This window comes from Pleurodeles waltl, chromosome 3_1 (genome assembly GCF_031143425.1).
Source record: "Pleurodeles waltl isolate 20211129_DDA chromosome 3_1, aPleWal1.hap1.20221129, whole genome shotgun sequence".
In the NCBI taxonomy this organism is placed as follows: Eukaryota; Metazoa; Chordata; class Amphibia; order Caudata; family Salamandridae; genus Pleurodeles; species Pleurodeles waltl.
In genome coordinates this window covers 283,406,280-283,422,378 of record NC_090440.1, presented here as the reverse complement: position 1 = coordinate 283,422,378, position 16,099 = coordinate 283,406,280, and the positions used below count along the sequence as shown (strand labels likewise).

General features: G+C 41.9%; 1 protein-coding gene across 1 annotated transcript in view; it reads left to right on the top strand.

Annotated features, from left to right (window-relative positions):
- CGNL1 (cingulin like 1) overlaps positions 1–16,099 on the top strand; it is a 485,508-nt gene that overhangs the window by 214,452 nt on the left and 254,957 nt on the right. The window contains exons 5-7 of the mRNA XM_069222401.1: positions 1,178–1,279; positions 1,601–1,749; positions 10,447–10,588. Coding sequence (XP_069078502.1) covers positions 1,178–1,279; positions 1,601–1,749; positions 10,447–10,588 — 393 coding nt within the window. The remainder of the gene's footprint in view (positions 1–1,177; positions 1,280–1,600; positions 1,750–10,446; positions 10,589–16,099) is intronic.

Here is a 16,099-nt window from a genome sequence, read left to right as displayed (position 1 = left end):
TGAACCGTATCATATGCTGCCCATATGTTCAAAAGGACCAAGGCTGCACTGTTGCCCCTGTCCTCAATAGTCCTGATTTCCTCGGTGGCTGCTAGGAGAGCAGATTCAGTGATGTAATTAGGTCTGAAAGTGTGTTGGACATAATCAAGGCTCTTTGAGGCCTCTATAAATGAGATAATTTCCTGGTTTATAGCTTTCTGCAGAATATTTGTGGAAGAGGTTTAGGGTGGAGCAGTCTCAGAAGAGCAGTAATCTCTGGACTTAAACATCCTGACAATAGAGAAGAGGTCACATAAGGTGGTTGCAGTGAAACTGACCTTTACTGGAGTAAGACGCTGTAGCAATGTGCAGTTATAATTTATATTGTCTATGTTTTGCCTGCAAGATTGTTCAGAATAGTCTTGTCTCCATTTACACTGTGGTCTCCTAAGGACGAGTGTTCTAGCTCCAAGTTTTGTCTCTCGACAAAGGAGCAAGTTGGATCGCTGGACAGAGGAACAAAGTGATCCACCTGGAGGTAAAGTTGTTGTTTTACAGATGGAGCAATTCAGAGTCATTCTCTTTAGATTTGAGAAATGTAATGTTATTGGCGGTGTCCAGTGGGGCAGCCAGAGTATCCAGCTAATGTAACAGGATGCATCTTACTTTGGTACCATGATGTGGATGTGAATCTGACCAGCCACTCCGCCCAGGTTAAAAAAGAAAAAGAGACTGAGGGTGGTCTGCCCTAGTGACAGATGTCATTGTAAAGTTGGAGATGTCAGTAGAATGAGGTTGAAAGAAGCAAGATAGACCATCAAACTAGCGTGGTTGCCATCAGCTGGGTCGGCAGCTATGAGACATAAATTATTCACATTGAATGCCAACATAATAACTATGTCAGCTACTCAGTAAATCTTTGAGACATTCAGCTCTTGAGCCAGTAGGGTGGTAAGCCAAAACGATGGCCAGGGTGAGTGAGTTTGTGAATGACAGGTGGCACAATAAGATACTAGAGGGACAAGGATAATGTCACCTCTGTTGATTGTGGCCATCAGTTGTCTTCTTTTCCAGCATGTTGTGTAGTGAGGCCTTAACTGTGGAAAACTCAATTTCTAGTTTGGGACTGTCTCTTAGCCTGGTATATCCAAGCATGCATCCTTGTAATCAACACTACTCTTGTCTTTTTCACTTACAGGTTTCAGAGCCTTCAGCAGAGGTCAAAGAATTAGTTGAAGAGAAACGTGAGCTGGAGAAAAAGGTTTCTGAGTTGCAGAAAAAACTAGACCAGGAAATACAGGTACTCCATATCAGTAGGCCTTTATGATGGGTTAGGCCTCACACTATGGGCTAATTTTGAATGCATTTAAGTTTTTGTACGCATTCTTTAGATAATAGAATGCACTTGGTAGAGGCATAGTAACATTGTATATCCGTGTATAAATAAAGTACTTTATTGTAAGGTATCCTGCTCTGTGGGTTATCAAACTGTTGTGATTATAAGCACGGGCACTACTGCTGTGTCATCATGTCTGAGCTGAAGCGCTTTTCAGATTTCACATTTAAAGTGAATATCATATATTTAAAATATGTTCCTTTAAGTATACTTAATTTCCTGCAGAGTCGTCATAATTCCAAAGAAGAAAAAGAGAGGACAAGGTCAAATATGAAGGATATTCAACAGCAACTTGAAGATTGCATGAAAGAAAATAATGTGATAAGAGACCGACTCAGTCAGAGTGAAAAAGAGCTGAGGAAAAACCTCGAGGAGTGAGTAAATATGCTTTACATTTCGTATTATCATTCTAGTCAGTTCTGCTTCATATAAAATCAGCTTGAAAGTAAATATAAATCTCTTAATATTATTCCTTTTATCTCTATTCATTGTACATTTTTCAGAAAGTTAAATTTTTAAAATCCTATGATGCCACTAGGGCCCTTACATGTGGCCTGATGTTTTTGGGCAATATTAGAACTCCCTGTATCATCTTGTAATCATAATCCGGTTTCCTTTATGCAGTGTTAATCCACAGACTGCTGTAATCTGTAATTCTGGGCCTTTTTCTAGTCCCATACCCCTCCTACTTTTAGTATTAACCTTGCCCAAACCAGCTTCCTTTTCTATCACTCGTTTATTTTATGGATGTATTTGACCCTGTTCCGTCTGTGCTGCCTTTAGCCAGGTTTGCCCTATAGAAATGCCACATCCATCCAGTTTGATATGCATGCTGTATTACCACACCTAGGAATATTGATAGTGGTACTTGCAGTCCCAATTTGCTAATGCCTACTGCTCGTCATAAAAGATTCAATAGGGACACATAATCGAGCAATGAGAACATGTGCCCATTTGTGAAAGATATTCTTTGTGCAGAATTCTTATTTGGGATACCTCATGCCTGTACGCTGCATAACAATTGCAATTTGTCATCCAAATTTCTCCTCACATTGAGTTTTTCTGGGATGTTCTTTTAGCTTTGGGGTTTTTACCCTGCTATAGCTTTTGGTCTAGTCATTTTCACTCTTTCTGCGTGACAACTTTTTCATCAGTCACTGCACACTTAGCCCCTCATCATGACCCTGGCGGTTTTAAGACCGCCAGGGCCGCGGTGGCAGTCGGACCGCCACACTGTGTAGGTCGGACAGCCATATTATGACTGTGGCGGGTTGCGCCACGGTCTGACCACAAGCACTGCCACTTCTCCTCCACTGGAGGGGCTGGCGGTCATAATCCGCCAGGGAAGGGGACCGCACTGGAGGTAACCCGACCGTGGGACTTTGGCTGACGGCCTTTTCCGTCCGATTAAGTCATAATGAGGGTCTTACTGTACTTCCTGTGCGTGGTCTTTGAGCATATACACATACCTGCTTAAGCACTAGTGAGTTCTCAGAGCACAAACCAACCTCAGAATTTGCTCCTGATCCTAAAGGATAGGTCTCTGATCCAATGTGCCTGTTCAGGACATAGTTTACTCCCTCTGCCAATGTTTAATTACAACTCTTTCTGCTGCACTCACTGATTATATCCTTCTGTGTGCCTGAATATGACTCCGTCAGAGAATCAAAATTACTTACCAGATAAACTACAGACATGACACCTTGATATTGCTGCCAGTGATGCATTTTTGCCTGACTAATTTGAAAGGAGGCAGAGAGGTACATATTTAGCCCAAGTGGTCAGAAAGACGATTACTGAAAAGTGATAGCAAATTGATTTGGTAAGTGGGGGCCAAGCAAGATAATGCATAATGCAACTTATGGTCTTGTGTTCCAGAAGATGTGCTCATATTTCTCCTTTGTTTGGAGAAGCCAGCATTCCCACTTTGCAATTTGTTTAAATAATGTGCTTAGCTTGTAAAGTTCTAAAATTATACTTTTATGTTTCACAATGTGTAACTGAAAAACTCTTTTGATTTAAAATGCATGTTGAAGCCATGACTGCCTCAAACTTTGCATCAGAATTTAAAGAAATTCTTTCTCCTCTTCAGTTCTTTTTCGAGCCAGCCCTACCCCATCTAGAAGCAGAATACTGCCATGTATCTCAAATTAAGAAGGAATGTTCAAAAATGATTCTTTAGGCAGTTGTTCATCAATGTTTCCATGTTCATCCTTCAGTTATTACTATCTGATACCATTGTGTGCCATGTCCATGTATCGATATTCAAGCTCCCCTTTCTCAGTTATTCCTATAAGTGTAAATATCTGTGCTAGGGTCTTAGATCTAAAACACCTAATTCCAGCCTTTTGTGATGGTTACTCTAACTATCCTCACATAACCCCTGTAACTGGTATGTTGTAAATCAGTCTAATGCATACCACTATAAAATTTGGCCCGTAGAAGCCAAATACATTTCTAAATCCAAAAATAAGCTTTACCACATTCTAAATTGTTGCAGTTTAAGATACACCAAAAGTTGAATGGGACACAAATCTGATAAAGTTTTCGTGAAGCATACTTTCACGTGGCATTTACTTGTGAATGTCCAAATTTTATGAGACTTCTTGAAGGAATTTTAGCTCATAGTTTGAACCACTAGTACTGTGAAGAGATACTCCTGAACCTGGAAATGTACACAAGAGGAAATCTGTAGAGGATGGAATGACAGACAATGAATTTCCTAAAGTAAATACACAGTGGAAGATAAGGCAGTTTTCAGTGGAAGAGTATTGCTAGATCTAAAAATCATGATGCTCTACTAAAGGTTAAAGCTCAAAAATAGCTGTATGTTTCACAAAAATGGCAGTGCTTATATGGAACAGCTCCCCCATCAGAAATGGCATAGATAGGCAAAAAATCAATTCAAAAGAGACAAACAGACTGAAATGGACCTAGTCGGAGCAATGTTATTGAAAATTAGACTAAAGCTGGATAATTGGAGATACTAGTGGTACCTGTTGTAGTCCATGAGCCACGACCCCAAATTTAGGCCATTGGTACCACTCTGGGGTATGGGTTCTAACATGATTTTTTGGAAGATATGGATGCCTAGAGATGGAAAATATGGGATAGCAAGTCATCACTCTTTGTCTTTGTCTGATATTATTGGATTAGCAACCATAGCTGAAATTCATCATAATATGTGGAAAAATAAATCTAGTTCTACCAGATTGGTTAAATTCAATATAATGAAAAAATAATTATGATTATTAATTGTAATAATAACAATATAGTCCTGAAAATAATAACAATAAATCTTCATTGTATTCCTCATATATTGATGTAGATTATATGCATAATTTTCACTTACAATTTCAAATAATTATAGATGTCACATCTTACATAGGCAATGTATGTCATGAGTGAACATGAACACAATTTTATCATTCACATCTTTCGTCATCATCTTCTTCTGAACAGGTGTCCTCATTCTTTGCATCTGTTTGATTTTCACAGGGGGGAAGTCTGCACGTTAGTGCACTTGGGTCATTTAGACAGCAGACCCATGTTGGCAGTTTGCAGTTCCTAATGCAGTTGCAAGCTAGTAGATCTAACACAGCCTGAGGTGCTGTCTGTCCATTCATCCACTCCACAACCAGTTGCTCTGCTCGCTTGTGTTTTTCCAACTTCCACCCTTTCCCAACTGGACTAGGTGTCTATGGATCATTCAGAAGACATTTTTTGCTTATAGCGGCTTGATAATTCGCACATTCTGTATGTTTCTTCAGGCAGTCCCTGCAAGGTAGAAGTTGATGACTGTCTATCTCACCCTTCGTTTGCGCAGAATAAGTGATATCTCAAGTCATTTGCGTGATGAACTGAAGATTTTGTAGCATACAGCAGGCATGAGAATTGCTCCAATTTGTCCATTAGTTCTTCAAAGAGATCCCATTCGTCTCCGAGCTGTGAAAATGTTTCAGTGTATGTCTGTTGACAGATAGAATTTTTAATGCACTTACTTTTACTTTCACCACAACTGTGCTTACTGTGTCACATCTGGTAAATGCATGGAGACCTATCATAGCTCAACAAACATTTTCACCAGGAGTTGAAGCTATTTTCCCAAAGTCAAGGACTCGCATGCGTATTTTAGTACCACTTTTCAGAAACAATTTAGCCATGATTCTGTCATGGAATCCCAAACACATTATAAACACATTGGTGTCATCTGAGCTTATTACTGCCTCATAACCCTCATTAGCAGCATGTGCAGCGTGCAGCAACAAACGACCATCTGCTCTTCGTGTGTACTGTTGAGATCGGCACATCTTGGCTCCATTCAAATGTGATTTTGTAGCATTTATCTTAACAGTTTGCAAACAGTGTTTTTATTCTCAAGTTTTTCAAAGTACTTTTGTTTCCGCCATTTGTTAACAAGAAATTCGACAAGAGTTGTTTTATTCCTTACGTGGCTTAGGAGTTTCCTCCACTGTCTGACAATCTGGGAAGGTGAGATGCTCTGTAACTGGTGCCCAAGTTCTTCCCCTCTGATTGTCCTTTCACTGTTCTTAATATTTATCATTGTACATATCAAACACAACATCAATTCTTTGACTCCTATTTCCCCCCTGCATAGAGATGGACAAGACAAACATAGCCACCTCACCAGAGTTAGATTCCGCTCCTTTTACTTTCTGAACAAGAACCATACCATCAATCAGCGTTGCTTAATTTCTAGGTATTTCCTCAGCAGGGGTATAGTTTTTCTGCAAGTATGTTGCTAAAATGGCTTTGTTTGACCTTCTGGAGCTGCTAAAGCCCATGGTAAATGTCCTAAGGGATGAGAGAGTACATCCAGCATTTGAAGTTTCTGATTCTGTGCTGTCACAATGAGTCAACCAAATAGTGCTATCTCTGTTTTCATGATGATTGTCATGCCATTGCTGTTCACTACCTTCTTTTTGGACATGTTAGTGAAGGTTTTTAGTTTGTTCATTTTCATTGGGTCATGAAACTTCCTAATAGGTGGATTATTCTCAAGTCACCCAAGTTTGAAGTCTGTATAGCACAGTTCACCTATTTCATGTGTCTTCATTAGTTTGGATACTAAGGCCCTAATTATGACACAGATGGTCTTCAAACCGGCAGGGACACAGTGGTGGTCTGATCGCCGCCAAAGTGGTGATCCGACTGCTTTGGTGGCAGTCAGACTACCGCATTATGACCGTGGCAGTTGGGTCACAGTTGAACTGTCAGCACTGCCAGTTTCCCTCCACTGGAGGGACTGGCAGATCTGGCGGTCCAAATCCTCCAGGACAGCGCTGCATGCAGTGCCACCCTGGGGATTACGACCCCCCTTTCCGCCAGATTGCACCGCCATGTAAAAGCTGGCAGAGATGGGGTGCAGTGGGCCCCTACACTGCCCATGCACTTGGCCCCCATGGACAGCCCCGTCGAGCTTTTTAGCGCGACTGGTGCTGTTGCACTCCACGCACGGCAGCACTGCCGCTGGCGCAATTATGAGCTGGCGTCAATATTGTCGGCTGTTTCATCGCTGGGTCAGTGGGCAGTAACACCGTTTCTGCCCACTGACCCAGTGGGAACTCCTAATGGGGCCCGCAGGAAGGCAGCCACACGGGGGGGCAACCTGACCGTGGGAGTTTGACAGGCAGACTTTTCCGCCCGCCAAACTCTAAATGACCCCATATGTCTTGAAATGCCTTTTTGCCATGGAGAAACTAATGAGATCATGTGTCCCAACGAATGTGCTTATCCAGATTTGAACCAGACTAAAAGCTCTCATAACATTATCTTCGTCATTTTAAATTCTTGACTTAAGTAGGTCTGTGTGAGTAAGATCTGATGTTAAGAACCATTTCCATTATCTGACCCAAAAGACGCTTCAGTGTTCAGCAGTCATATAATATGTTTTCACAGCTCTCACCTTGAGGTTGAGCCTTGTTGTACCACGTGGAGTCTGTGTGCCTTTGTTGACTGTTACCTCTGTCGCTTGATCGACTGGAATTCAGCCAAATGGATTAACATCTGAAAGTAGAACTGAAAATCTTTCACTGCAAGTAATGTAATTTCGGCATAGTATACATGAAGATATCTAGAGTAGTTCATCCTGTCGTATGCAAAACACCATGCGATCAATGGGCCTATGGCGGTAAAATGTAAATGCCAGTTTCCTTCTCAAGCAGCATGCAGCAGATCCAGCATGACATTTTCAACAATATCCACATTCGACATTCAAAATGCAGAGAGAGCTCCATTGTCATGACGCAGATGTTCCAGGAATACATCGTAGAGCTGTTTTACTTCGGCAAAGGCAGCATTCTCCAACAGGCCGTCTAATCTGTGTTGGCATAGGTCTTTTGCAAAGTCATTAACATCCTCATTGGAGGAGTGGACTACCTGAATGTTCTCTTCTTAATTCTTCTCCACCCAGGGGTTAATTACTAACCAAGCCAGTCTCAACACAGCTTCATACACGCACTTGTTTACTCATACTGCATGATTGTACATATGACCGTCTAGTACTGATGATACTGATCCTTCTGCTTTCATGTGTGCTTCAATGCAGAGGTCGCAAAGGCCTGCCTCGTGAAAGTGTTTTCCAAGAATGGACATGACATTGCAAATGGTGTGAAAGGTGCCCATTTGAAGAATTATTCTGTCATATGTTGCTTAGTGCTTCCACACCCTCTCAGTTGCTTTTGTATAGAGAGCTTGATCCGTGACCACTACAGTTTTTGCCAAATACAGTGATTCCCTTATCAGCTCTGTTTCAGAAACAGTTGTCAACTCAGTTGCAGGAGCATTATTGGTGGGCAAGTAGCCAATTGAATCCTGTGATACACTAACTAGGGCTCTAGGCCTGATAGTAAATCCTGTCCAACTTGGTATTATCTGGCCAAGGCTCGTTTCTTGTAACAACCCAGATTATGTTCTTATTTTGTGCAAGCTTCAATTGGGCAACAAATTCCAGCATTACTTTGGTACTTGTCATCAATGGCTGAGGTCCAACTCATGTTCACCAGAAACATACATGAACATTTCTTCAGTATTTTTGGTTGTCAATGTTCTTTGCTTTTGTTTCTGAATGCTTGGGAGAGGAGCTTTGAAATGTTGTGGTCCAAACAACTTGGGCTGCACAGCTATACTGTTGACTCGATGAATTGTCCCCTTACCAGTAAGAGTCTCTTCCAGCCTATCAATGTTATTGCATGCTAAGTTAGTGAAGACATGAGGCTGAATGTCAGCTGAAAGAACAATTTGCTCATTTAAGGTAGCAGCAAGTTTCTGAGGACACAAGGTGGTATCATTTTCCTTTCAGTTGTGAGTATGAAATCCCAAGGCCAAGTCTGTTTAGAGTACAAATGATTTCAGCTTTGCCTGTCAGTGTTTTTACGGTGCATGGGAGCAACAATTGCTTGAGGGGTTTCTGCTGGCCATTTGTGACTGCATATATAATGTCCTGACTGAATGATTGCATAAGTAAGGCAACCCTTTTGAACAGCTTTGTGTTTTCTGGATCTCCAGTCACAAGTCCTAATAGGAACTGTTAAGGTAATCAGGCACTGTAAATTAGTCTTGATCAACATCTGATGGCTGATATGGACATGGTGTTGATGTCAAGTTTGTTTTAATCATTGTTCTTATGTGCAATGATATTTGATCAATGGTCTTGTTCATGTCTGTTGCCTTAACCTTTTAAACTGATAATTCTCTTTTCAAACTGGTTCTCTCTTACAGTGTCCGGTAACATGACACTATCAGGTTGAGCCAATAATTTTCCTTGGTTGTCTGGGATTATGTGGAGGCGGTCACCGAACTCAGAGTCCAATTTTCTTCTAATATGCTTCTTGGTTGATTTGTCTATTCCCTGTATTCCTCTGCATGTCATGAGGGTTTCAAGCCTTTCAGTGAGAGTTGACACACACATTACCTCTTTGTTAGGAATAATCACAGTTCTAATGTATTGAAATAGTTCATTATATGCTTCCGCTCTCATATTTTTGTACTGATCATCGGTTTGAAGGCTAGATACATGATCTTCCTCCTTTGCTTTAACTCTTGCATAGTTCCTATAACAAGACGCATGATAATGGGCTTCTGCAGCCACTATGTGCCTACTACAAGCTTCTAAGATCTTTGAATCATAACTAAAGGTTGCACACTCTCAAAGCCTTTTGTCAACTCTAATCTTTGTGGCCTTGATTAATTTCTCTTGCGGTGATGTTCTGATTACTTACTTGAGCTGCCTCTAATAATGTTTTCCATAATGAACAGTCCTGCAGGCCTGTCATCATAACTCCATGTTGGACATTTGACCATAAATGATTTATACACTGGGGATCAGAGGGACAGGATGTGCTTGTTTCAGTCTTCTTCATGATGCTGCAAGGTCATTCATCACCAGCTCTGGAAAAAGCAATTATTTTTAAAATGTATACATTTTACTTGGTGTACTCAATATATTCATAATTACTATTAGAATTAATATCAATTTATATAATCACAGTTGCTGTAATTGTCATTTTTAATAGTAAAATTCACAATAATAAAAATTATGGAAACATTTCTATTTACATCAAGGTATCTTGGGAGTGGAGTGGTAACTCGCAAAAGGCAAAGTTATGACTTTATATCACAAAATTTCCATCTGTAGGCATCCAAAACTTGCCAATAAATCAGAGCACATACCCCCAAGTGGTACTGATAACATAGTTGGCTCGAGACCTATTGGCAATTCTGTGTTTGTCAGTTTTCACATTTCTGTACAAACTCGTACGTAGTGAGGATTGCAGGCTAGTTCTTCCTAGAAGTAGCCAGTGCACTGCCAACTAGATTCATTTTAACTGGTTGGCAGGTTGTGTTTATGAAGACAATAACCATTAATTTCCAAAATAACTGAAGGCTGCAAAAGATTAAAACTTGATTTCCTTCTGTTTCTTTTTGCCTTTCATTCCACTTTTTCAAGCAGATCTGTACCAGTTGTTTTGCATTTTAACTGTTCTTTCATATCTGTTTACAATGGACTGATTATTTTTTCACTCGCATGGTAATATGAGCATGTTTTATAGATTATTCCAGGTGAAGATGGAACGTGAACAGAACCAGACTGAAATCCGAGACTTGCAAGACCAACTTTCAGAAATGCACGATGAACTAGACGAAGCAAAGAATTCTGGAGCCAGTGACATAGAGCGGGAAGCCCTGATTGAGGTGTGTAGGAATATAGCACCACAGCATGCCTTTGTTACATGTCAAATGTATGTTGGAACACATCAAGAGTCTCCTTGTGCTCTTAAGACTTCTTTCCCGTTGACAAAATCATTAAAATTGCTATTTATGTAATAGTCTGTTTTTTAGAAACCATCAAGACTTTCTTGAGGTTACTCTTACCTTAATTAGTTGAAACTCTCTATCAACTGTAAACACAATGCCTGCCTACCTCCAGTTACTTCATGAGCATGTGCATGCACAAACTCTCTGCACACTCTCACTTTTTCACCTAAAACACTGGTGTGTTCCATTCTATCTATGGCATTACTCTTCCTAACAGAGCACAGTCACTGAATTCCCTTATAAAACCAAGTAAACATTCAAAATGTTAAATGCACCAAAAGTTGAAAGCTTAACCAATACCTTTTCAAGCACTGGATATTCTCCTTGCTTTATTTTAATACTGTGTTTTTTTTAACTCCCTTCTGCTGTCTCCGATGGGAACCAATAAAATATGTGTATTTATTTTATTTCTACGTAAATAGTTATTACTAAATATTATTAATGTTACATCAGGGAAAATTAATGGAGCTCAATAATGTGTTGTTAATTGGAACATGGGTAGTAATAATAAGAGGTACACATTTATTAAATCCTTGTTATTTATACATTTCTTGTAATTGCAACACTCACCTTAACTGATTTGAAGAAACCATGCTTAATGCCACATAGATTACATTCTAGAATTACTTGTGAAAACAAAACAACTAGGACACACTCTTAATGACTAGTTATTATATTTTATCTCATACGAATGAGATACTAATGCCCATTGCTCTGCTTGGGTCAAATACCGTTGTTTCTAACCACTGTATGTGAAAAATTGCAGAAGGACAGAGTATAATGTGCTTTATAATGCTGTTTAATACCACTGTGATACAGACTGTTCTAAACTGAATTTTGAGTTGTAACTAGTTTGATGCTACTTCAATACACTACAAAAGTTGACTTTAAATATTTCACTTAGAGAATGAATCTGTAATCATTGTGGATTATTGGCAATGCATTTTGCATTGACATGAAGCACTTGCTAAAGTATTTATATGCACACATTCATTTAGTATGACAGTACCCAGAATACCCCATAATAGGTACTATGGGAATAGTACAAATATAGACAATAAGATAGAACTTACCAGCTGTAAACATGACCTTGGGATTGGATGATCTCTATATGTCTGTAACTTTCACCAAATAAATAAAAATATATGCACTGGAACCTTTCTGAGTGCCACTGAGTTTCTTTGGAGATAATATGTGGGAAGGAGGTCTGACCTTCAAGTGAGCACCAGAACTCCATGCAAGGCGCATGTGAAGCACTAGCGCGACTATGCGCTAGAGCAAGACATCACACTTCTTCCTCCTCATTTCACAAACCAATAAACTAAACAGCTAACACATAAACATTACTAAAGCTATCATAAACATTACTTATATTTGTACAAACATACATTGGAAGAAATAACATCAATGTACACACAGAATGTTCCTATATCATACCATTGAAACAGACCTACATTAAGTACTTGTTGACAACAAAGTCTTTAGGGTAAAACGGAACTCTGTGGGGTAGCATGAATCCCATTCACTTTTAATGCCCTGTTTAAATTCTATACCTTGCCATCATCAGTCTTGATAGCATTTTTGAAAACTTTGGTCACTCTCCTTTTTTGTGCGAATTTGGACCCTTGAGCACAACCCACTGGTGATCTACTTTTTACCATGTCTCCAATTTGAATTACATTGTCATTTACTTTCTTGTACCGGTCAAAGTACTCTTGCCTCCTTCATTGTATGTCAAGTTCTTTTTCCCACCATTCACTAGCAAACACAGCACCGAAGTTTGATATAAATCATTAAACTGAATCATCTTAAATCAAATATTATGGGATATCTTCTGCGAAGAGACTAGCTACTGGGACCAATCCCTAACCAACTGTGCCTTATTCAGTGCAGTCTTCCACCTGGCCCATAGCACAGTTGTGGATTTCCGAACCAGCCCATTGAGAGCTCCATATAACCACCTCGCCAAATGGTGGCCCCTGCCTAACATGAGCAGCAGTTGCAAAATTGGATGCAGTTGTGGCTGAGCAGCTTTGCTGCCAAATAAATCTCCAAAGGCCCTAACTATTGCCTCATAGACCAGAAACTGCCCAGGAGGCAGGTCTCACGTGTCAACCAGGACATCAAGTAGAATCTGTGTCAGCTCCATAACAGTCCCAAACCACCAGGCTAGTCTCCATCTTGTGTGTCAACTGAGCCTCAGTTAAGAGTGTCACCATGGGGGGAGTCTTATCAAAGGCAATGAGGGAGCATAGAGTGGGTTGTCTTGAGTCCGGGTCACACAACGTTGCCAACAGCGAAGTGCTGTCTCTAAAAGTGTCCCATCAGCCCTCTTCCCCGGCATGAATCTCAGCAATTGGGCCAATAATGCCACTCTATCAGAGGAACTGCTGTCACAGCACAGTTCAGCCAGGTTCACATCAGCCAACTAGTAAGTGATCCATTGAAGTTGGTCCACCAGATAATAAAGCCCAAAGTCAGGTGCTCCTAGGCCCTCATCCAAAATAGGCCATTGAAGTGTATCCAAGGAAACTCTGTGTCTACCTCTATCCCAGATAATATCTTGCTACGAGGTGTCTAGTGGCTTAAACCGGGAGGGTGGTAACCAGACTGGTAGGTTGGTAAGATGATACAGTAAGCAAGGCAGAATGATAATCTTTGCCACTGCTTTACGTGCCATAAAAGGAAGTGGAAGGGAACGCCAGAAGGTCACACATCCCTTAAGGGATCATACCACACCTCCAAGATTTCCCTCTTGTAGATTATCCAGAGTATGATAAACTTGCACACCTAAATATCGAAATGTCGAAGGGGCCCAGTTGACCTAGAGGGGCAGAGAACCAGGTTGTCACAAGCAAAACTTGAGTTCTGGCAAAGTTCACCCTTAGGCCAGAAAGTTCACCAAAATCATGGAACAGCTGGACCATAAATGCAACATCTTTGGCCATATTCAAAACATCAAGTAGGAGGTTATCACATACAGGGAGATCAGGTGTTCAGTGTCTCCCACCTGGATGCCTCGTCCCCACCCCCGGGACCAGCAGTATGCTGCCAGTGGTTCTGTGGCAAGTGCAAACAGGAGAGGGAGCAAAGGAGACCCCTATCTAGCCCCACTGCAGACATCATAGGAGGATGAAATATTTGGGCAATGCAGATTCAGGCCATGGGTTTTGTATATAAAAGCCCCACTGAGGCCATCCACAACGCCCCTAGAAGCATCCTAGTCATGACTGCTATGAGATATTACCAAATGACTGTGTCAAATGCCTTCGCCATGCCCACTGCCAGTAAGCCAGCCCCGGGGTTCTCCACTGGATGGGTGACAAACGGCATAGAATAGAGGCAACAGATATTAGAAGTGCTACACTGGCGACTGAAGCAGCACTGGTCCGGGTGGATCAGCATTCACATGTGGTAAAGAAGACCTCCAGTCAGTATTTTGCTCAATATTTTGAAGTCCATGTTCAACATGGATAGCGGGTGGTATGCGGTGGTGGGTACAACCTGTGCAGCCATTCTGGGGAGAGGGATGACCACCGCGTCCCTCGTAACAGCCGGATGTTCTGCAATGCGCAAAACATCATTGTACATGCTCACTAAGCAGGGGGCTAGTAATGCAGTAAAGGCGTTATAAAATTCTATAGGGAGTCCATCAGGGCCTCGCGTTTTGCTACTGCCCATGTTCCTAATTGCTCCTTTGACCTCCTGGGGCATAATAGGCCTTTGAGTGTGGGGGAGGAGTATAGTCCACAACTGTAGGGGGGTAAACAAGGATATAGTATTGCAACTCAAGGCATCTGGGTGCTTCCCATAGAGCTATATATAGTAATCACGAAATATCCCATTTTTCTCTACCTGGGAAAATACCTGTCGCTCAGTTGGAGCCATCACTGATACTATAGGGTTCCCGTGGGACTTGAGGCGAACCAACCAGGCTAGCAGCCAGCCCGCTTTACCTTCCTCTTCATGGACCCTGGCAATGTAGGCCTTATAATTGTGACAACTGAGTTTCTCCAACAAGACTTTGTAATGTTTTTGGGCTTCCGCCAACTGTGCCCTCACATCTGGTCTAGTGTCACTGTGATTAACTGTGTATAATCCCATCTAACAACACCGACTCTTGGTACAGCATTATTCAAATCCTCATAGCTGACCCCATGCAGTGTCGCTGGATGACCACCTACGCTCAAAATATTCCGAGATGGTCTTTTGACGGCCATCCTGATCGGTGTTCTCTTTCTAGACCGCTGGGCAAAGGTGCCAAGTGGGTATACCTCTGGTGCCTGGGGAGTATCCAACCAGAGGCCTTTGAAAAGCGGGGTATGGGCTGAGATGGTGCGACCCAGGTACTCAGAGAGGCAGAAGAGAGGACAGAGGGGTGGAGAGCACAGGACCCTGTCTAAGCAAACATGATGAGCATAGAGACTCGAATAGAAGGAGTAATCTCCGTTTCCAACATGTTGTACTCTTCACACATCCTCCAGCCCCCAGCCTGCAATCCAAGCTCAGAACACCCTCACCACTCTGTGAGCTAAAGCCTCCTGATAAAGGAGGGGTAGAACGATCCAGAGATGTGTTAGCAACACAGTTAAAATCCCCCCCCCCTCATAATTGTGTCCCAACTGGACAGAGAGCCGAGCTGGCCAGATAAGCTGGTGAAAAACGCCAACTGATCCTTGTTGGGGGGATAAATGCTGCCTAGGGTCAATGGTCTTCCATCTAGCATCCCCTCCATTAGAATGTATCTACCATCTCCATCAACATGCAATTGCAGTCTCGAACGGTATGCCAACCCTAGCCTAGATCAAGGCACCCTGGAATAGACAGTGGTAAACATCTGGCCCCTCTAGCACTGCCAGAGGTGTTGCGGTTCCTCAACAGTTTGTTGGTTCTCTTGTAGCAGAGCTATGTGCACAGTTCGACATTTAAGAAACATGTATATTTTGTGGTATCGGGCAGCTGTACCCATGCCTCGTATGTTCCAGGTAAGTAATTTCAGCTCGGGTGAGTCACTGTTCTAGCAATGTATTGTGGGCAGACCGAAAGCAACCCCGCCAGCCCCCTGCCACTCCACCCTCGAGAGAGAAATCAGTCCCAACCTCAGAACCCACAGAACAATAGGAAAAACCCTGAACTCCCTCCCCCCTGGGCAGAATGACCACAGTCAACTGTAAAAACCGAAACAAAGTGGAGAAACAAACCCCTCGCATCGTTCACTAATCAAGGCTTATGGGCCTGTGTTCGGCGGTAGACGGGGGTCAGCAAACCAGTCAAACATCAGATGCTAGCTTGCACTCCCATCAGGAACCACCTTAATTGCTCTGTCGAACCTTGTAAGCCAGTGTCAATGTGTGGAGTCAGCATGGAATGACAAATGAGGGTGCCCAT